The sequence below is a fragment of the Amyelois transitella genome, chromosome 14 (assembly GCF_032362555.1).
Source record: "Amyelois transitella isolate CPQ chromosome 14, ilAmyTran1.1, whole genome shotgun sequence".
NCBI lineage: Eukaryota > Metazoa > Arthropoda > Insecta > Lepidoptera > Pyralidae > Amyelois > Amyelois transitella.
This window is the reverse complement of record NC_083517.1, coordinates 7156476-7179330: the sequence shown is the minus strand read 5'-3', so window position 1 is coordinate 7179330 and position 22855 is coordinate 7156476. Positions and strand designations below refer to the sequence as shown.

The window sequence follows — 22855 nt, the reverse complement described above, 5'->3', positions numbered from 1 at the left end:
GCTGAGCGTTATCGGTCTTTTCAAGACTGGTGGCTCTGTCTACCCCGCTAGGGATATAGATGTGATCATATGTATGTATGGTCAATTTAATAAACAGGTAATAATGATGATGGTACGTAACCCTTCTTGCGTGAATATTATTGCAGTCGGTTTTATTTTTCGTGCAAATTTCAGGAGTTTCCCTTTAATACTTCCCTACACTTCCTAAGGTGCCAACTTCGGATTCCTACGTCCATTAGTTCAAATTCAAATTTTAATATGCATCAGTGTTAGTAAGTAGTGTTTGTTACAAAATATGGATAAAACTGTATTCCTGTGGTGTTTTCATTGGTTTTCAATCCCAAAATTGGCATTATGAAAGATTTTTGATATAAATACGGCAGTAAACGGCTTTAAAAGTGACCATTTCTCATTACCTACCTATACCTACCTAATTACCTACCTAGGTAAACTGCATTATTTCCGGGAATATCATGCATTGTCTTTTTAAACTGTATTTACACTGGGATAATGCCGACATGAGTAAATAAAATAGTAAAAGCTAACCTAACCTAATTGATTTTAAGAGGGGTACTATTTCTGAATGCTGTTATAAAACTTAACGGGTAACTTTTTAGTGTTCCAAAAGTGTATCGCTTATCGGCGATAACTTCGCCCTGACAATTAACTGTGAGACCGCCTTCGAGCTGTGAAAGTCAGAGATAAAATATTTAACGAAATTCTTCGGCTCTCTGCCGGAATGGCAAATAGGTTTTTCTTATTCTTTTTCCAATACCCCTCGGTTTTTGCGTGAATGCCGCCTTGTATCGGTCGGTGGTCCATTAAAATTGGAACAATGGCCCACTTCGTTTCTATTACCCATTTTATCTAACTTGACGCAGATTATGTGAATTCTGATGTCGTTTTTTCGAACATTCCCTAATATTAGTGTCATCATTATACAAAGGGAGGATTTATTTCAGCGCTTCTTTTATGTATTAATAGACTGATTAGCACCTCACATTAATACTTTCTCACTGACTAGTGACAAATAGTACAATATTTCGTGAGGTCGTCTAAGAAAGTGTCGAAAAGCGCGTTATGATTTTACCAATAAATATAACTGGTTTTTAAGTAACAACATTAATAGTTTGAACGCTTTTATCCGAAAGCAGAACTTACAATTATTTTATCCGACTATAATTTAAAATACTTTATTCGAAATAATAAATAATCTTAACATCCCAGTTTATTAAAGGTATGCTCCATAAATTAATAAAGTCTTCACACATTAAATATGATCATGGCATACGGACAACATTAATTGATATAAAATAAAATTTCATAAAAACACGGTATCATAATATTTGGGAACGTTGGGAAGAAATGTTTGGTGTGTTAAGAATTTTATCAATAAAGTCCAATGGCGCCCCCTGCTGGGATTCTGGACAACTTTGGTAAAAGCTCATTAAGAGGCTTCCATCAAATCTTAGAAATCGGAGAATTGTAAGACTAGTTATTTATAGATGTTGTAAGTACTGGTGAATTGTTGACTGATGGATGACACCATTATAGACAATTCTGAAATTTATTTGACAACTATTTGCGATGGTAGACGGCGACACGTCCTTCCAATGGTTTCGAGTAGGTATAATCTAGTACTTACCTACAATATCTAGTCTTATATTATTATTAGAAAGAGGCTTTTTGGAATAGCTCAAATAATGTTATCGTGCATAGTTTTTTATTTATTGATGCGTTTACTTCACCAATGTTTTAGTTGTTGTGAAACTAAAACAAAATTTAGTCATCATGTCTATTGCTTCGTGTAAAAAACCTGACTCACCCAATTCAGACAGGATCATGCTCGTCTCCTCTCCAGGGCGGTGAAGATGTAACTAAGAATAACGCCGGAGGAAGAAGAATAAGAAGCATATTTTCCTTTTAAATAGACATATTTTAGATTTACTGTACCTACTTATTTAAAATACCGTAATATCTATCTGCATTAAAAACAAATTCATTTGTTGCAATTGTGAAACTAAAATCTATTTGCCGCTGATACGTAGGTACATGTTTTTGCACCAGTCTTAATAACAAACCATAAATTTTGTATAGAATTGTATATTTTCTCAGAGTTGTGTTGTGTGAGTCACTATTTATTCTAAGACTCACCACTTACTTTATATAATCTGTACCTAAGGTAGTAAAATAATGTATAAGTAGGTGGGTACTTACATTTACCTAATAAAAATCATATTGTGCTGTAGGTCCGATATCCATAATGCTCGTGCCAGCTTGAATCGTGTTTGTTGCACTAGATGAAGGTTCTATTTGGTGCTTTTATAACATCCACTTAAAAGAGATGGAGCCCTATGCCTAAGTTACGGGGCCGGAAACCGCACTGTACAGATATGATGCCACGATTAGACAAATATCAAAGTTATCTAATAACGTACGTAAAAAACGTTGCCGTGTGGTTCTCGGCACCAAAAATAATAGGACCACTGAATATCTTTTCCGTGGATGTCGTAAAAGGCGACTAAGGGACAGGCTCATAAACCTGAGATTCTTCTTTTAGACGAGCAGCTAGCAATCTATCACTATTTGGATCTTTATCATTCAGCCAAACAGCTGAACGTGGCCCATCAGTCTTTTCAAGAATGTTCGCTCTATCTACCCCGGCAAGGGATATAGGCGTAATTATATTTATGTACCTACCTATACATTCGTGTAAGTAGTGGCTTTATGTAGTTGAGTAAAATACCTCGTCTACGTCAATATTAGGTTTTTAGGTCAATAGGTATCTACCCTGGTCCCGGTCACGTTCGTACGCCGTTTAGCAACCTCGACTTTGTACAAGAAGATTACAAAACATACATCCAAAACAATCAGAGACCACGTGTGCTGACTAATCCATAACATCTCTGTATTTACTTGCTCTCGGAATATTATTTAACGTTACATCGAAACAACGAAAAACAGCACGCGATTGTGTTTGTAAACTAACCGAAAAAGCGACCGGGAACCTTGGGAAGTGCAGCTAACACGATCCATCTTTACCAGAATATAACATTGTAATTTACACCTTATTGGAGTATGCAACAGGCTAAATTCCCAAAAGCAATTTCGGCTCGTAACATCCAGGCAGGTTGCGGTGATTTCGGCTTTAACGTAATGATGATAAGATTCAGTATTGTGCAAGATTCTGGAACGTTCGGGAGTCGAATTTGTTTATCGGTAAATCACGCTCATTGTTTGAGTAAACTTCTATTTCGATGTATTACTTTGAAGTGCGCGGCTGGCGATTACCGCTAAACAAGGATTCCCGGTAAGAGAACTGCGCAATTTAAAACTTATGCCAAGTGAAATTATACCAATACATATGGGATGATGACTGATTCGTATGGAAAGTCGGAAGTTTTCATAAAATATTTCAAATCCATATTGTCAGATTTACCATACAATAAATTTGTATGGTTAATCTGACAATATGGATTTGAAATAGAAATATTAATATAGGTAGATAAAATGCAATAGACCTATAAAGACTTACGTGAACACTCTGTTAGAAATAAGTTTGAAACATCCTCACGGAAGGAAGCGTGTTTGACGATAAGGTTATTTAGATTAGAAGCCATGACCATGAAATTTTACCAAAAAATACCCAGATAGGCAAAAACTGCAGATAGGCAGAGCTTGCAATCAAAGATAAGCATAACAAATTAGTCACTAATAAAACAGTATAAACTGGTATAACATTTACTAAATTTATTTACAATAACACACTAATAAGACTCTTCGATTAGAAATTCACTGACTGACTTATTGTATCTCGCCGGCAAAATGTCAGTTAATTCAGTGCGCGTCAGCCAATCAGCTTTCGTTTTAGGTTTCCCACTCTTAAAGTTGGCGTAATAGAAGAACACCTGGAAAAGAATTAACTCATATTAACTCATACGTATATGTTTTTTTTATTTGAATGTGACATGTGGTATCCGGCAAAGGCGACTCCGGGATAGGATAATAATAAACTTGGAATCAGACTTTGAGTCTTCTACGACATTAAGTGGTATCTTTTTTGCAAGATTGCAATTTTCTAATGGCTTATCATTCTCCTGGCGTTAGACCTACTCCTGCAACATGGCATGCGCGACGCCGCCGTTATCATCGCGCGAAAAACTATCGTTGTTTCGCTCATTATTACGACGTGAAAAGGGACAGCGAGATACCATGCTTTGGGGGCTGGTGGCTTCTTCATCTCCCTGAAGAGAAGCCCGGAGTCTGCCTTCATACATTCATCTAGTTACAGATTTTCTCACGATTCCTATTCTTTTCCGTTGGTGCCGGGAACCACACGGCTTATAAATACTATAACTTTATATTGTATTTGACCATTATGGTTGAGCAATAAATAAATCTCCTTAGCTTTTTTCTGTCTTGACTGACTGATAAAATTATGTGCCGTGAATCGACACTGGGTCGTCAGTCACGATTTCCTTTCGTACATACATACTTGTACATACATAAAATCACGCCGCTTTCCCAGAGTGGTAGGCAGAGACTACATCTATTCACTTGCCGCGATACATGAACGCTAGTAACACTTCATGCAAGCTTGGTGGTTTTGGTACTGTTGACCCGACTATTCCTACTTTATAAAAAAAACATAAAATATTCACCTTTGCACCAACTTTCCCGTTGATATCTGAAGGATATTTGTACTTGTAAAATCCACAGGGGGCATTTGAGAGAAATTGAACCTTTAGTTCTGGCCCGCAATGTTCTAATAGTACTCTTTCTGCAGTCTGAAAAAATGGAATTACATTGTTCTATTAAGAGGATACAAGCACTAATTTTTAGGCTCTAATTTGTCTGGATAAAATTATAGTTGATTTAACCAACACTGAGTTTTTACATGAATTAATTTCCAAACTTACAAAAAATGTATATGTTAAGTTGCATTCAAAATAGTGCTATATAGTATGAGTAACACATAAAAAAGTTATTACAAGTGAATAAGTATGAGGCTAATAAAATCAGTTTGTGAATGCAATTGCAAAAATAACACTGAAAAGCAAGTTGTATTTATTATAAGGTACTTTAAAAAATGTCTGAATAATAGTTTATTTTAATAGGCTATTTGACAAAGTTCTAAAAACTATCTTAGGGTATTTATTTGTTTATAAGGAGCCCTACAAAAATACTTTTCTGCCTTTATTACAGCTATTTTATTAAAAAATGGAAAAAGAAAATGAAATATTCAAATATGCCGCCAAAACGCGACTTTTAGCAATATGGCGGCCATGGCATGCAGTGACGTAAATTTCGTGTAAATATCATACAAAGCTTGTTGGTGTTTCGAAAAGTTTTGATTTTCTCTTGTTTTATTAACTTGTTGCCACGTCATATGTTTGAAAATTATTAAAATGAGTTCCTATAAATGTTGTGCAGTGCCTCAATGCACTAATACAACAATAAAATCTCCTACGAAACTGTTTTTTTCTATGCCGATGGATTTGAATATTCGCAAGAAGTGGTTTCAGATCATGATCTAAGATCAGTGGTTACCAAGATATACTTACATTGATGTTTTCACATTCCTCAGTTCGTATCTCAGCATAGAAATCTGGATTGTCTTTGAAGAAGACAATCCAGATTTCTTCTTCCAACCATTATTGCGTCCACTTTTGGTAGGTTTCGACTGTCAGCTTTCGCGGAATTGGTTTCCATTATTAAATACCTATGTTATCTGAGTAATCCTGAGCGATCAAACACTTATAAAATCTTGAAAAATAATAGCGAACAATAAGGAACGGTACGATCCACCGTCTGTTTATGGATAATTGACGTCATAATAGAAATAGCCAATCGCGTTCGTTTTTAGTCACGTGACAGCTGCATATAAAAACCTAATTTTCTGAGACGGATTTTGTTTAAATAATGCAATATTTTTATCTCGCGTTATTACAAATCGCTCCAAAAAAATAATATTAAGACTGATGACATAAAAGAAATGTATATTTTTAATACAGTCAAATAGCCTATTAATGTAAACTAAGTAAATTTGCACACTGGCGCACCCCACATCTACGGATGAAAATGAAGAAAAAGAATAAAATTGTAACTCACAAAAACAAGAACTTAATATGATTATTGAGATTGTCACTGAACTATTAGTCGCACACATATTTTGTTTTTAATGAAAGTGAACATTTACATACATCAAGTAGTTTAATATCTTGATCAGTTAACTTTTGCATTATGTGTCATGGTAAGTGTCATGAGCAAAACCACTGGCAGAGGAAAGGCAGGTCACTTTAATCCTTTGATTAAGAACTTAATGTTATCAAGGAAGTGCTATATTAAAAAGAGGCAGACCTGTCGTAACGTTTCCCCTTCTTTCCATAGACCTTGTGGCAGCAGTTTCAACTTGTCTTGACCGAGTTTATGTTCAGTGACCATAACCAAATGTCTTTGAAGACATCGTTCTGTTGATGACTTGTCATTCTTCTTGTCGGCTTCTGTGAAACAAGGTAACAACTCTTTAACTTCAGAGTTTCCATAAAATCCTACACACACCTCCATATAGTTTCCCCTTACTTGACATGACTAAAAGGATTAAGGAAGCAGTGCTGACTAACAAATTAAAATTTATTCAGAACTCTGAGTCGTTTTTGGCATTTTAGACTTGGACCACTCCATACCTTTCCCATGGATGTAGTAGAAGGCAACTAAGCAAAAGTGTCAGGATTCTTCTTGTATGCAATGGGCTAGCAGCCTGTCACTATTTGAATGTCAATTCCATCATAAAGCCATACAACTAAATGTGCCCTTTCAGTCTTTTCAAGAGTGTAGGCTCTTTCAATCCTGCAAGGGACATAGACAAAATTATATATGTGTATAAAAAAATAAATGTTACCTACCTGTCTGTATATCAGCAAATTTGAATTTAGTCAGTTCTTCTGTTGACGCGTCTTCGAAATCTTGGGCTGTTATCTTACTGACGGCATCCATATCAACATCGCCTGATTCCTTCTTAAGGAGTTCTGCTTGGATTCTGAAAAAACAATTAATGACCTCTGTTTTAATTTCAGCCAAATTTATAAAAAAATGTAAGATGGCATATGATAGTTGTCAAAGTCCTTGTTAAGCCTGTCTTCAAATTGAAAAAGTAATTACTACAGCACAGCACTTCTACTGGAATTAGTTCTTTTAGAGTTGGTAGTCTCTTAAAATGTAAGTACATACTTATCATTTTCATGCCTCACTTCATGATCTGATTTCAAGCTGTTTTCCACTTCTATAGCATATATCATATTTTTGTACTTTTTCTGGATGTCATTTAGGGGGGGAGTTACTACTGGCACTCTCTCTACACACACCCCTGTTACAATGTCCCATGACGGTTTGTTGCTTAATCCTGGAAATTAATGTTTTTGTGTAAAATTATTTATTATTGATCCTGAGGTTTTCACTGGAGTAGAAAAACACCATCTTTTCCTTGTGCATTAAGTACAAAAATATTAGTGGTCCAGGGATAAGATATTCAAATTTGCCTACTCCAACATTTATTAATAACTCTTTCTGAATTATGTATGTGGTGACATATCTATGCTACACAATGACACTAAATAACAGTGAAATTCTAAATTGAAAAAGCAAAGTTTCTACAGATTAAATAACTTCTGATGCTTAACATGGAAGAATAAACATTCTCTGACAAAAATAAAACTAATAAACTTGCGATTCTCTTTTTAGAAAAACGACTAAAAGGAGAATCCCAAGTTTATTAGTTTCAAACAATAAAAACCTGAAAAGCTTCTCTTCCTGTGATTGGAAAGGTCAATCAAAGGAAAGGCTGATGAACCTGGGATTCTTTTAAGCAAATCATTAAGCCATACAGCCGAAAGTTGCTTTTCAGTCTTTTTGAGACTTTTGGCTCTAGCTCTCATAAGGTATAAAGACGTGATAATATTTACGTAAACCTGAAAGACACCATAAAAAAACAAATTTGATTTTACCTCTGACTAAAAGACTTTGGCAAAACTTGATTTCTGCTGTAAGCAAGGATTTAAGAATCATTTTTAAATATATATTCTAAGTATTAGTAGATATTTTATAATTAAAATATTATTTTTTAATAAAATTGAACAAATATAACCTCAACTAAAATTTACATTCACTGATTGATTTGTCATTGTCAATTCTTTTCTATCTATTTGACAGATTTCGACGTCACATTTCATCTTTTTATAAGTGCGATTATTCGATTCGGAGCACGGATAATAAAAATACTACAAAACTTTTTACAAATGTAATCTGGACGTGCTCGGCGTGCCTCATTTAAGGCTCATGAGTCTTATAGCCTTTTTTGTTATCTAATCCTTTTGCAAGATGTTGTGTCGCAGAAGAAGACCACTGCTTCCCATTTCCTCTCGCTGCACATCATCGCAACTACTACACTATGCAGCGTGAGGTCCCTTTCTTTTAAGCCGGTCACGAAACTGGCCGCGCGGTGCGAATGAGGAGGCGACTGACGACTGAAACAACAAATAAACTTGCCTTGTGGCATTAAGTCCACCTGTTGTACATTTTACATGCATAAAGTTAAAATAAATAAACTAGGGACCGGCCATGCGAATGTATTTGGCCGAAATCGAGCGGGCGATCGGCGCCGCGATGTGCGAGTGAAACAAAAGCATGAATATCAAGTGCGTGAGCCACGGAGTCGGGCTGCAGTCGCGGAGAATAGTAAGGAAACTAAGTCATTTTTTAACAGCCTTCTATAAAGGTGGCTCTCAGTTTGATCTGTATTTTTGTCCGCGATTTTCTTGTGTTTCGCTGAACTGATATTGATACGGTTTTCAGGAAAGTGTTTATTATACTTAGAAAGTTTTAGAAATTTAACCGACTTTAAAAAGTAAACGATTGCAGGTTGTTTTCTATTAACAAAAGTTATTCTTAACAATTTTCCTCCAAAAAGTGGTTATTTTGCAAGCAATACTGCAATATCTCTGAAAGAGACATTGCTCTCGGATCTTTAACTATTCAAGTCACCTCGACGAGCGTGACCTGTTGCACCGTGCAAATAGTCGCCTCGCCCATCGTGCCGTCGCTCGTGTCGCCCGTCCCTGTGGCCAGGATTTTGTTGTTTCTTCACAAAATCAATTACATATTGCAGGCGTAATAGCAAGGCGACTTTAACGAAAGTTCGTGTAGAATTAAAAAAAAAGTTTATCTGTCATGGACACAACAGTGACAAATGTTACGAATTGTCAAAGATGATTGTCAAATTTTCAGTGTTTCTGTCTTTCTGATTTTGGTGCTAGATATAGCTTTTTACGGCTACAACAAAATTTGTTTGCATCGCCCATTTTCAGTTATTAGCTTTACCCGATAAACTCAACTATCTATAAAACTACTAGGCACAATACATTTGCCATCTCTCCTTCACAACTTCAGAATCAGATTCCCATGAGACCTATATACCTACTTAAATAGTTAGAAGGTAAAAATTGTAAAGGAATATAAAAATCTGTATGCAAAGTTAAGTACAAAGAATTTCAACAGCTTTCGTTTATTATAGTATTTTTTAAATTACTTTGTTTTTATCTTAAGCCGTAAAGGATAAAGACGTATTTTACGTATGTAAGTTAATCATTATTTTTTTTTTATGTAAAAGTGCATTTTCGTTCAATATAAATGAATTGCCTCTGCAGCCAGACTTTCGACCTCCATATTCAAAGCACCAACGTACAATGAGCTATACGCAAATATGTGAATAGCTACATATATACCGCGAACGCAAGCAAACGCCTTGGCCCAATGTGTAAGTACTGGGCCCATTAGGCTAATGTGTGTTGTTGTCCATTAGCATCTTGATTAAGAAAAATCATTTAGGTTGTCATGCACTCTACACTCTCCTTTGTTGTAATTTCTTGACTGACTAATTAATATACGCCATAGCTCACACAGCACCGTGTTCTACGTACCGCAGTGTGCTAGTGTGTATATCACTTTGTATAGTATGTGACCTTGCGCTCAGCTACTTTTACTTTCTTCGCAGTTAATGTTATGTGTACTGTTTGACTTTGCAATAGTTTTACGGTCTAAAGTGGCCAGACAGATACGGTGGTGGACCTTGTTAATTATATGTTATTAAATATAAATATGTATAAAAATTTTTGTCAACACACACTTTGACACCATATTACAGGTTCGCCTTACAATAAGATTATAATTATTATTACCTTTTTTTTATCAAACTCTCGCCAATATACTTACTTAGCGCTCTTTGATTGGGCGAATTTTCGTCAGAGAAAGTGGGCAACATTCATTTCATTCATTTGTTAGTCATAAAATATCTGTGGTGGTCATTAATTAATTAGGTACCATTATATTGTAGTACATACCTACTTACTTTCTTTTCATATCAATCAATCAAACTTTTTTTTTTTCAATCTTTGTCGCAGATTTTAGCTTGAATTTGGAATCTATGTACTTTACGAATAATCTAAATGAGAAATTTAAACCAATGTAATTTAATCTTGATAAACTATGATGCAGGTGTTAAATCAAACGAGCATGTGTGGTGTGATTTGTGTTGTTTGAAGGAACTGTGAAGGTCTAAGTTTTTATCTCTTGAATTTCGACTTATTATCGTGCCGATAAATGAGTATGCTATTGATAGTGATAATGAACGATACAATAGCCTACTGTGGTTGATTTTTCGAGCCGCCACCGGCATCCATTATCAGATTTATTTACATTTAGAATGGAGAAGGAAACGGTCGGCGACCAAGGGCCTTCCTTGGACAGGCCGCCAGAGATTGGTCTCAAATTACTTCTAAACCATGAATATCCTTTACAAAGTAAGCAGAACATCAAGCTTAGAGCTAACCAAGTAGTGGATATGATGCCCCTTACAACAAGGTACAGCTATATTATTTTTAAAATTTATCGTTACTTGTAGGATATGGTTTCCTTTTATTTATATATTTATTTTTCATGTGGCCATAGGTACCTTAAATATTATATGGGGAGGAAGCTACAAAAGAAAAAGCCGATCATGGACTACATGCACATGATTTCAGCACAAAGAATGTATGGTGAGTTCTTCCAACTTCAGATAACTGAAACTATGCCTATGCGAATTTAGTGCTCCCTACTAAATAATATATGTTTTCTGCAGATTTCAAGGGAACAATGGTTTTTACTGGGATGAATTGTACCCTATCTCCTTCTTCAGACTCTTACTTATATATACACATAATTTCAATAAGATTGGTTTAGTAGATAATGCGTAAAGGGAAAACAAACATACTTTTACATCTATATTAATATTATAAAGCTGAAGAGTTTGTTTGTTTGTTTGAACACGCTAATCTCAGGAACTACTGGTTCAAATTGAAAAATAATTTTTGTGTTGGAAAGACTATTTATCAAGGAAGGCTTTAGGCTATATAACATCATACTGCAACTTTTAGGAGTGAAGAAATAATGAAAAATGTGATAAAAAAGGGGGAAACTTACGCAGTAAAATTACACAGCTTGAGCTAGGGTAAGACCTATCCAATCAGAAAAATACTTTTTCAATAGGACTCAAGGTTCAGAGGCATAAATCAGCCAAGTGTACCAAATAGGTTGTCAAGTATCAAGGATAAAAATATGACCATAGCCTATTCCACCTATATGTGTTTTTTTCTATAGTGCGATTGCTGTATTACAGGTTGTCCAATAGGAGGTATTGGAGGAGGTACAATAGGCAGAGGTTATAGAGGAGAGTTCTGTCGGTTCCAACTGTATCCCGGCATTTACGAGTATGTCACCGTACCAGAATGCCAGTTTATAGTCAACATCAGAAATGCTGAGAAGGAGACTATATTTCAGTCTGTTTTGTCTACATATGAGTAAGTATTGTAACATTTCTGGCTAGACCATATTTTTGTCTCTGTCTCTGCTCTGTCTGTGTGGCTCTACCCTGCAGAGGATATAGAAGTGATTGTATGTATTATATGTATGTATGAAAATGAAATGTACATTTTCAATCTGTATTTCTGAAGATTAGTCTTATCATTGTATAAATAGATTGATTATTCTTTTATTATTCTTTTACTTCAAATATATTATATATTATAGTATTGATAAGTTTTACTGTACAATTTATTTCCTGTTCAGTCATCTTTATTATTGACATGAAATACATACAAAACAAACAAAAGTTGCATTAAAAAATTTTCAGCAAACCAAAAAAGGCTCCTGCCTCCTGGGAATGGAATCTGAACCCTGCCGAGTGTGAATACACAGCTCTGTACCCGCGAGCATGGACAACTTATGACTTATCTAAATACGGCATCAAACTTGTTTGTCGACAGATATCACCTGTGATACCACATAATTATAAGGTAATACATTATAAACTTTCCTTTCATTCACATTGATTGTGAATTGAATATCGTTAATATGTTGAACAAACTGATAATATTTGAGGTGTTGCGTCTCGAAAAAATGTTAGCAGAAGACATTTATTTATTTTAATTTGGTTGACTGGAATATATGTATCTCAATTGGGATAAGTCATTGTAGCCATTGAGTACATATTTTTTTTAATTCAAAATATCTAGAGTTTACATATACACAAACATACTTAACACTTGCGGTGAGAAGATTCATGAAAAGCTTGAAGTTAGTTGTCTGCCTGTAACCAACTGGTGTATGCAATATTGTTATTGTCTTTTATTTGTTTTTATTAATGATGCATTATATTTATCAGGATAGCAGCTTACCATGTGCAGTATTTGTATTTTCGGCCAAAAACGTGTGCAACGAACATAGGGACGTGTCTATTACTTTGACATGGACTGAACTTCTTTCAGGGCCGAACAAGAAAAAGTCAATAGGTAAAGTATACATTAAAAGTAACTAATACACTTCCGTTCCCCACAGAGTATTAGTTCCCTAATATAATAGTAAATCTTTGGAACAATTGAATCACACATTTATACCCAAAATTTAAGAGAAAGTGGTCGATTTGGTATGGTGTCCAATTTATAAATGCTTGATACGCATACGCAGATTGAAGTCGCTTCGAGTCAAAACCTGACGCCCTACCTAAATCATGATCAAAAGGCGCACCCCAGGCTCCTTTCAAGGGAGATGAGTATGTTACTGGTACTAACGCCAGGAGAAAGAAGAATAAGGTTTATACCCAATACATATCTTTTTACTATAGCATTCTATTATATGCTTAATGTAACAAAACTTTATTATTTCAGCTAAATTAGAATTAGAAAGGTATGCTGAAGATCATACATGCGGAGTTTCTCTAGAACAAAAAATCGCCGATACGCCTTGCACCTTCACCATAGCCAAAAGCAAGAACGAGGGCGAAACTATCCACGAGGCATATTGTCTATGGAATTCGACCAAAACATCATCGTATGTGTGGGAGTGTTTGAAGGCGAATGGGAAACTGGCACCAGATCCAAGCCTGACCCCGCCTCCGCCTACAATGACTGATAAAGATAAAGGGGAAACGGAGAAGAAGGAGAAGCACAAAAAAATATATAAATGTAAGTACATATATAAATAGGTATTGATTCATACATACATAAAATCACGCCTCTTTCCCGGAGGGGTAGGCAGAGACTACCTCTTTCCACTTGCCAAAATCTCTGCATACTTCATAGGTATTGATGTCACTCATAATAGCATTATATCTTACTGTCAGTTCTTCAAAGCAGTTTTCTTAAACGCTCATAAAAAGATATAAAGTGGCTACAAATTATGTAAGTGCGAGTTACTTTAGTTTCTAATAAATTTATTTTTCACCAGGTGACTCCATGGGTCTATCGAGTGTGATATCTTTGGATCCGGGAGGGGTAGAAGTAACTGAGTTTTGCCTTGCGTGGGATATGCCTGTGATTAAATATAAGAAAGATAAAAAAGTACACAAAAGGTAACTAACTTTATTTCCATTGAATTTTCTTTGAAACTTTAGCAGTACCTATTGTAAAATAATGGATTATTTTCGCAGGTATTATACGAAATATTTCGGTAGTGATGGAATCGCTGGCGCCAGCATAGCTGCGTACGCGCTTAGGAACTATGAAAACTGGGAGAAGCAACTCGCAGAGTGGCAAGATCCCATATTCACTAATAGGTATGGGTCTCATAAGTTTTATTACGAAATAATTTTATGCCAAAGCATTGGGCTTGTGACTACGATCTTGGATTTGCGGTATTTAACCTTCGCAACCTTTGCAACCCATATTACATTCAGATGACTGAATATGCAGGTTTCCTCACTATGTTCTTTTTTACACCGTAAGAGCATCGCTTAGCAATCAAAATAATGTACATAGCTCAAAAAGTCCCAAACAAAAACAACTTTTTTCTTTCTTATTTTAGTAATTTTGTACTAGTGTTGTTTGGTATTACGTATTAGTACATATGTTTTATAATTAAGGATAATATTTTGCTAATTACAGTATTTGTATTGATATGTTATCTAAAGCTCATTGTATTGATTAGAATCATTAACTAATATTTGTATTGATATCATAAATTTATTCACTTAAGGCAATGAAATGTTCATTGTCGAAGTTAGATTTAAGATCTATATTTATTAATTGAGGTCTGGTGAAAATGCTGCAATGTAGTTTGTTCCGCCGCATTTCGCTTTGGAAGCGGTAGTGGGTTTAATTTTAAGTAGTGTTGAAGTCATTAAATAATACCTAAATTTTACCATGTTTTGAAAATAAATCTATTTTTCTTGCAGCAATATACCAGATTGGTTGAAAAGTGCCTTAATGAATGAGCTTTATTTTATTGCTGATGGTGGGACCATTTGGTTCGACGTCCATGATGAATATCCAGAAAGTGATCCCAGGTAAATATCCAATCTTTAAAATCTGTAAATGTAAAAATCAGGACACTGATAGATTGACATACGAGGCGACGCACGCATACCACGTCACGGTCACGTCTAAATCCCTTGCGGGGTAGACAGAGCCAACAGTTTTGAAAACACTTAATGGCCACTTTCAGCTATTTGGCTTAATGATAGAATTGAGATTCAAATAGTAACAGGTTGCTTGCCCATCGCCTAAAGAAGAATCCCAAGTTTGTAAGCCTATTCATAACATGTAGATAATAAATAATATAAATATATACTATATAAATAATATAAAAGTTGCTAAGAAAAGCATTTTAATGTTCAAACAATAATTTGTTATTTCCAGACATGATTTCGGCCTGTTTGGTTACCTGGAGGGGCACGAGTACAGGATGTACAACACGTACGACGTCCACTTCTACGCCTCGTTTGCCTTGGCGCAGCTGTGGCCTAATCTGCAAGTGAGTGTGATTGTTTGTTTGTAATAGGTATCTTTATTGCACAGAAATTTACACTGTTACTAATAATGGTACATAGAATATAAATAAATCACTTGAAATGGCGGAGTTATCGTTATTCTTATGAGTCTTTTCGTTATTTTATATAAATGCTTAAAATTACGTCTCTCTCCCGGAGGGGTAGATGCAGAAACTACATCATTCTTCGTGCCTTTAAAAACTTTCCTGATCAGTGTTATTTTCAGTAAAAATAATGTAGGGTAAACCAGAGAGTGATTGCCCACAGGCAGTGATTGCCCGTTTTTAGAAAAATAATCTGAGTCAAAGGTTGTGTTCTCACTTGTTTCGAATATAATTAACTAGGTTACTCTAAGGTCGATTAATAGTAGATTTTAAAATTGATAAGTGTTAACACTGAAGAAAAAAACCATTAATGGTAGATTTTGTCAAGACGGGTTAACGTGTTACTCAAACAGGTAAGCATTTTAGCAATTTTCTTAAGGAATTACTTGCCTAGAGGTTAAGTTTTTTTGCATTTTATTTGATTTTTCATTATTGGTGTATGGTTATGACAAAATCATAAGTGTTATGTTATGTTTTTCATGAAAATATTTGCAATAAGATTAGATTCAACGGTTTTTTAATGGTGGGCAATCGCTGTACGTATTTCGGCATATTTTTAGTTATTGCCCACCATAATTTTAGTGATTGCCATGGTTAATATGTATAGTTATTGTCCTGGGCAATCATTATCGGCAATTTTTTGATTAAGTCAGTAATGTTGCCGTCACATTTATTAGCTTAATGGCTTGCATACGCGCAATAATATTGTGTCAATATTTTTGCCAAACACACGCAATAATATTGACAATGTAGCAAATATTGTTAACATTATTTCGTGGGTGCGGGTAGCCAATCGCTATGCACAACATCTTATTGGCTGTTATTGTTTTATTCACATTATGCCAAAGACACCAAAAGTGCAATATAGCAAAGAAAATTTACAGAAAGCTATCGAGGCTCTTCAAGATACTTCTGACAATTTGTCTACAAGGCAAATTGCTGAAAAATACTGTGTTCCGAGGTCCAGTCTCCGCTACTATATTAAAAATTTGGAACATAAAACCAGTTTAGGACTGTAGGGATCACATTTAAATAGTTGTAAATACTATAAATAAATAAAATTATATGTTAGTAACAAACGGACAACCGTATGTATAAAAACTCATACGCGCAACTCCTTCGTCCCGCCATAAATTCGGTGGACAAGTAAATTTAAAAATGTCTGTTTGACAAGAGTCAAGTTTATTGTATTTTTTGGCCCGTTTGTTCCTATACACTTAAAAAGTAATAAAATCTTTCATTTTATCTTATATCCCTTCCCCTCTTCTCTTACTCTGACTGCGCTTCAACTTCAATTAACCATCTTTACTAATATTATAAAGCTGAAGAGTTTGTTTGTTTGTTTGAACGCGCTTATCTCAAGAACTACTGGTTCGAATTGAACAATTATTTTTGCGTTGAATAGACCATTAATCGAGGAAGGCTTAAGGCAATATAATATCACACTGTAACTATATGAAGCAAAGAAATAATAGAAAATGTGTAAAAAAACGGGAAAAATTATTCATCGTTGAGGGCTTCAATAATGCCCAAAATAATTATTCCACGTGGACGAAGTTGCGGGCACAGCTAGTCACCTATATTAACTGTCTGAAGAAAGTCGTTTGGAGGATTGGATAAAAATATCGGCTAGAAAAGGATTTCCTCGAAATAAAGAAGACGTTTTAGACTCCGTGCATAAGTTTTAGCAAGGAAACCCGCGCCCTAATTCTTTTTTTATAAAAAGGCCAGGTGATGGTTGGTGGAAGGCATTTTTGAAGAACATCAGAAGGAGTGACAAAAGTTTAAAGTCTAATTTATCATTTTAAGGTACTGGGCAATTACTGTGCTGTGATGTGGGCAATTGGTGTAAGCAATGGGCAATAACTGTACATTTTTGGATAATTTTAAATTTGTTTATTTATTTTCTAAGCCATGTAAGTTTTGACTAAAAACCGTTAACACTTTGATGGAGATCTTATTTAGACATAAGAAAAAAATTATAAATGGTTAAAACTCGTAATACCTTTTTTATTGTTCGAAGCCAAAGTGTTTGAAGTCCTTAAGTGGGCAATAGCTATACGGTTTACCCTACTACTAACTAATCTAACGTGGCCTTTCAGTCTTTTCGAGATTGTTGGCTCTGTTTACCCCGCAAGTGATTGTATGTGTGTATGTACCTACTAATCTACATAAGTAATTTAGTGCTATGATTTTTAGTTTATTCATATTTATGTTTCAAATCTGTGTAAATTTTAAAAGTATCAAACGAGTATTTTTTTTAAAGGTAGTTCTACAATATATGTACCGAGATACAATCACACAAGAAACCGAGAAATGTAGACCGTCCTTATATAATGGAAAAACTGTCAAGTTCAAGATCAAGGACTCCATTCCACACGATTTGGGAGACCCAGGTAAACAGTTTATGCTGTCAATACTTCCGTTACTAAATGACGATGACTGTAAGAGTCTTATCTACTCGGCCGTTGAATGTTTGGGAGGGTTTCGCTAAATTGGTATGGGAGTGGGTAAACTGGATTGGCGCCTACAAATACATAACTGTAAGTAATTAGTTATTATGTGTAGTCAAACCTATTTTATTCACGACCTTTTTCCAATATTCCAGAGGGCATTCCATTTTCGAACATAAACGCTTACAACATCCACGACGTGAGCGAATGGCGCGATCTGAATCTGAAGTTCATACTGCAAGTGTTGCGCGACTACCGTTTGCTTCGGGGGCATACCGCGCCGTTCGGCAACAAAAGGTACCGCTCCATCGCCTATATCGACGACGTGAGGGACGGCACTGAGGACGACCTATACTCCAGATCCACTGGACAAGCGGACAGTGAAACTGTGGCGAGTGAAACTGCAACTGTGGTCCAGGATAACAGTCCGGTGGTCGTCGGCAGATCGTACGCTGTAGGCGATATATTGGATTTGCTGTATAGGTATGTGTTTTGATTTAATTGATCGTAATGACTTGTCGGCCCTGACGGAGGTATGTGTTGTGGTTTCAGGCTTCAGTGCACCTCCAGTTTTTGCTTTGCATGCTGCTTTTGCTATTTTGGAATATATAAATGGAGCCGAAATTCTTTCTGCATACATTTTCTCTGTTGCTTTCTCTGCTTTCGCCATTTAATTTCGGAATATTTTAAAATATCAATAAATGGCTAAACCCCCATAGCATGGCACGGCACAAAAACGGTGTCGCGCGTTCCATGCCATGCTATGTGTGCCAAAAATGGCTTGCCACCATAATCGCAGTCACATGACGTCCACTGCAGACCATAGGCTTTCCTCAAAAAATTCCAACCAAGTCTTGACAGGATCTAGCGAAGCGCTCGTTAGTCAGTATTCTAGAATAATCCTGCTCCATTCACCGTTTTATGCTGTGTCAACAAGCTAATAATTCTCCAAAAATTTAGGACGCAAACAGTTTGATCTATTTTTAGTTCTTTATGATTTGGTCTTAAGATTCAAGGCCATGAAGGTTGGCCTACCCTGTAAAGCTGAAAGTTATACGGGAGTTGCTTCGTGTAAATATATGACTTTCACAATCAAAGACCGTGGCTATAGATTCCTCTCCAGAGAATAATGTAAAGTAGTAGATCGATAATAAAAAATGATAATATTCTTCTAAGGTACTGATTACATTGTCCTGCAAAAAAAGTTGGCCAAACGTTTGTTTGTAATATCTTTACTGCATAGTAATTTACACAGTAACAAGACAATAGTACATTAATTTGTTCCATTCACGTTCTTGCAGAAATACGGAGAGAGAGCCCGAAGGTGGCGGGGAGCATTCCCAGCCCCACGGGCCCGTCGCGACCGTGTGGGACTCGGAGCGGTATCTCAGTGACATGTACGACGCATGCGTCACTCTGCTACGGCGAGCCATGCTGTGGGACAAAGACGGAGATGGACTTATAGAAAATGGAGGCTTTCCTGACCAGACTTATGACGCTTGGGTGATGAGGGGGCCGAGGTAATAAATATAATTAAAAAAAACTTCTTTCCAACAAGTCGCTTTGTTTTAAGTACGCGATGTACAGTTAAACATCGGTATTAACGCCAAAAGGAAGAGAATGCAGTTAAACAGACGCTCACTGAGATTGACAATGGCTTCTCCCGCTATTATGACACTCCGCTGACACATATTATTTCCATTTCTGCCATAAGAAATGGTTATGGCGTAAAGTTTGTTGGGCCGAAAATGCTTATAGCAGTTACATACCAACATAATACATATGATGACGTCTATATCCCTTGCGGGGTAGAACCAACAGTCATGAAAAGACTGAATGGCAACATTCAGCTGTATGACTTTATGATGGAATTGGCATTCAAATAGTGACAGATTGCTAGCCCATCGCCTACAAGGGAAATCCAAAGTTTATAAGCCTATCCCTTAGTCACCTTTTAAGACATTCATGGAAAAGAGATGGGGTGCTCCTAGTCTTTTTTAACTGATGCCACACACCAACCACACGGCACAAGCAGTGAGGCTTTAACATTATTTTTCATCCCATTTTTTCATTCTTCAGTAACTCAAAAACGAGATTATACCCAGCATTTATTTTATTTTTATTTTTTTTTACAGCGCATACTGCGGCGGTCTCTGGGTGGCGTCAGTATGCGCCGTAAAGACGATGGCCCGTATCCTCGGGCGCGAGGCGGACGAGAGGGAGTTCAGCAAGTGGTTGGAGCAGGCGGCGCGCTCCTACGAGGACAAGCTGTGGAACGGGAACTACTACCGGTTCGACGTCCGGCAGGCGACCAGCCGGACTGTCATGGCGGATCAGCTGGCTGGGCATTGGTGACTTATTTTACCATTATAATGATTATTTTATTATTAGTAAGAAGTATTTTCAAGTCACATTAACATACTTTTCTTTTGAGAATTGTGATAAACGATTTTGTACGCGTACATACATTTATCTAGTGCAACGGCCATTGTCCAAGCTGGGTTAGGTGCCCCTTATTTAATGAGATACGGAGCTATGTTTTTTTTCTGTAATCATAAAAAGATCGTTTATTTCTTGAATTGTTATTGAATAGTGGTTATAGGTGTATACTCCAGGTTTACCCCAGGTAGGATGATACAAAGAAACGCCGGAAGAAAATAAAAGGAAAATACTTGTTTCAGGTACCTCCGCGCGTCCGGCATCCACGAATCAGTATTCCCCGATGCGAACGTAAAGAAAGCTCTGTCAACGATATACAACAACAACGTGTTGAAATTCAACGAGGGGAGGATGGGCGCTGTCAACGGCTACGTGACCGGCGCCGCGGGGCACGTCGACACCACCGCCATACAGAGCGAGGAGGTGTGGACGGGAACCACTTTCGGGCTGGCCGCTGTTATGATATACGAAGGTGAGGAACAGCACACAACAGAAAAAAACAAAAATTGCGCATCTTTCAGATTAACAGAATACTTCTTTCCGGTACGGTACACTTTATTTCTCGCACAAAATTCATCAATCTTTTGATGCAACATTCTCGGTTTAGTTAGACTGGGTTCAGATTCACTCGTTTTACACACGCGCCTGTCGCGGCGCAGTCGCCAGCGCCGCCAAAGCGACACGCGATACTTTCAGATCAACTTGCAATCACTATCTCTGAAAATTATTTCTTTCAAGCTAAACTTGGCCTCCAAGTCTTATGACCATTGTCTCTGTCTAGCTAAGAGATAATGACGAGATATGTGTCTTTTATGAACAATATTGTATTAAATGAACAGTAAATTAAAATATTGTATTACCCATCTTACCCAAATATTTGTTTCAGGAATGCGCGACGAAGCGTTTGTCACCGCGGGCGGTTTATACAAAACGCTGTCTGAAATGGGCCTGGCCTTCGAAACGCCCGAAGCTTTGTACGAAAACGGGAACCACCGTTCCATAGCGTACATGCGGCCTCTAGCTATATGGTCCATCTACCAGGCTTTGCTCGCGGGACCTCCCCCGAAGACGGCCACGGCGAATGGGCAAGTGCATACCAAAGATAATCAATTATAGAATATATTACAGCCGAAAGAGATAAGGCTCTACCATGAGTTTTGGTGCTAGTGATGCTATATGTGGAATTTCAAAAATAGGGAAATTTAAAAATGTAACATTTATAATTCTTTGGAATCTTTGGTTCTATGATCGTAAGGTTTCAGGTTCTGATCACGCTTAAGCCAAGACTATTTAGCAAAAAGAAGCCACCGCCCGCATCCACCCGAAGTTCATGGTGGACTTACGAAAACTATAGCCGTCTCATATTATCAATACCACAAAAAAAAGGACATAATAAATTACAGTTTAAAAAATTACATTAATTTGATACTCTATTATCCATTTTCAAGCATTGAGTGCATTAATATAGCTAATACTAAAAATTTATTAAATTACAATTATTTTATTTAATGTAATTTATTTTAAATATGCCTATCTAGGTAATAATTATTTTTGTATGAAAATGCTAGAAATGTATGGTGATGAAGTGACAAAAAATAGACCCGTTTGTTGTGCGTATTGTAAAAGTTTCAATTTCTCATAGTAAGATTTTGATAAACGCACAGCTTTCGAGCTACGAAAATTTACGGAAAATCCATAATTGTCCGTAAATTTTCGTTTTTAAAATAAATATCGCACTCGTTTAAAATGAAATGTTTTATAAATTTCAGTTTGAAATAAAATTTCTAGCCATTTGCGGAGTGAGATTTTATGTACACAAATTATTTGTTAATGTAAAAAATAATCATTTGTTACAACATTGTGAGATATTTTTCAAAAGAGGAAAAGAATAAAGTCTCTTTACTGTTTGGAAAATGGTACTAGTTTATATGTATGGGATACATAATGAGTGACCTATCAATATATCTTAAATTTGTCAAGAAGTTTATATGTATAATCAAATTCGAAAATCACATCTAATATTTTAACGAACTTAAACTTAAAAAAAGAAAAAAATAATTGAAAGATGAGTTGGTGAAAATAATATTTAACAATTAGGTCTCCTTGTACTTAATTGTATACTCTTATCACAATAAATCGGTACCCTCTGTATAATCTATGGTACAAGTGGTCTCGGAGGGTTCTATTGTTGTCCGTTTGTTTGAAATGTTATTGATGATTTTGTCGTCCTATATTTTTGTAAGGCATTATTAAAACTGTTAGTTTAATAAAACAAATTCTAAATGAAATATTATGTTTTATATTGTGATAATTTTAGTGCATTTTTTATTTTATATTAGTATTGATTTATTATGCCAATGAAATTGCAACGAGAGTATTAACTATTTATGTTTTACTTGTATTTTCTATCGTAAGGGACATTTTTTCGGTGTCTATTATTATTATTTACGTACGTACAAGTGCAAGCCTTTCCTCTAAATTCTGGTGATAGTCGCCCTAACAAA

General features: G+C 36.0%; 2 protein-coding genes across 2 annotated transcripts; one reads left to right on the top strand and one right to left on the bottom strand.

Annotated features, from left to right (window-relative positions):
• Window positions 1-3727: 3727 nt before the first annotated feature.
• On the bottom strand, window positions 3728-8186 carry LOC106132335 (large ribosomal subunit protein mL46). Its single transcript, XM_013331703.2, has 6 exons — window positions 8004-8186; window positions 7231-7402; window positions 6906-7039; window positions 6361-6503; window positions 4662-4787; window positions 3728-3908 (listed from the first exon to the last, which is right to left on the bottom strand). Exons 1-6 carry the CDS (start codon window positions 8062-8064, stop codon window positions 3768-3770), a joined length of 777 nt encoding a protein of 258 aa, XP_013187157.1. The 5' UTR covers window positions 8065-8186; the 3' UTR covers window positions 3728-3767.
• A 2177-nt stretch (window positions 8187-10363) lies between these two features.
• Window positions 10364-22377, top strand: LOC106132370 (non-lysosomal glucosylceramidase). The gene is made up of 16 exons (XM_013331754.2): window positions 10364-10914; window positions 11002-11090; window positions 11711-11891; window positions 12224-12386; window positions 12755-12881; window positions 13257-13553; window positions 13816-13939; window positions 14018-14143; window positions 14762-14872; window positions 15225-15339; window positions 17726-17855; window positions 18068-18395; window positions 19214-19432; window positions 20048-20263; window positions 20594-20823; window positions 21238-22377. The coding sequence occupies exons 1-16, from the start codon at window positions 10757-10759 to the stop codon at window positions 21465-21467; spliced, it is 2844 nt and encodes a 947-aa protein (XP_013187208.1). The 5' UTR covers window positions 10364-10756; the 3' UTR covers window positions 21468-22377.
• Window positions 22378-22855: the final 478 nt, after the last annotated feature.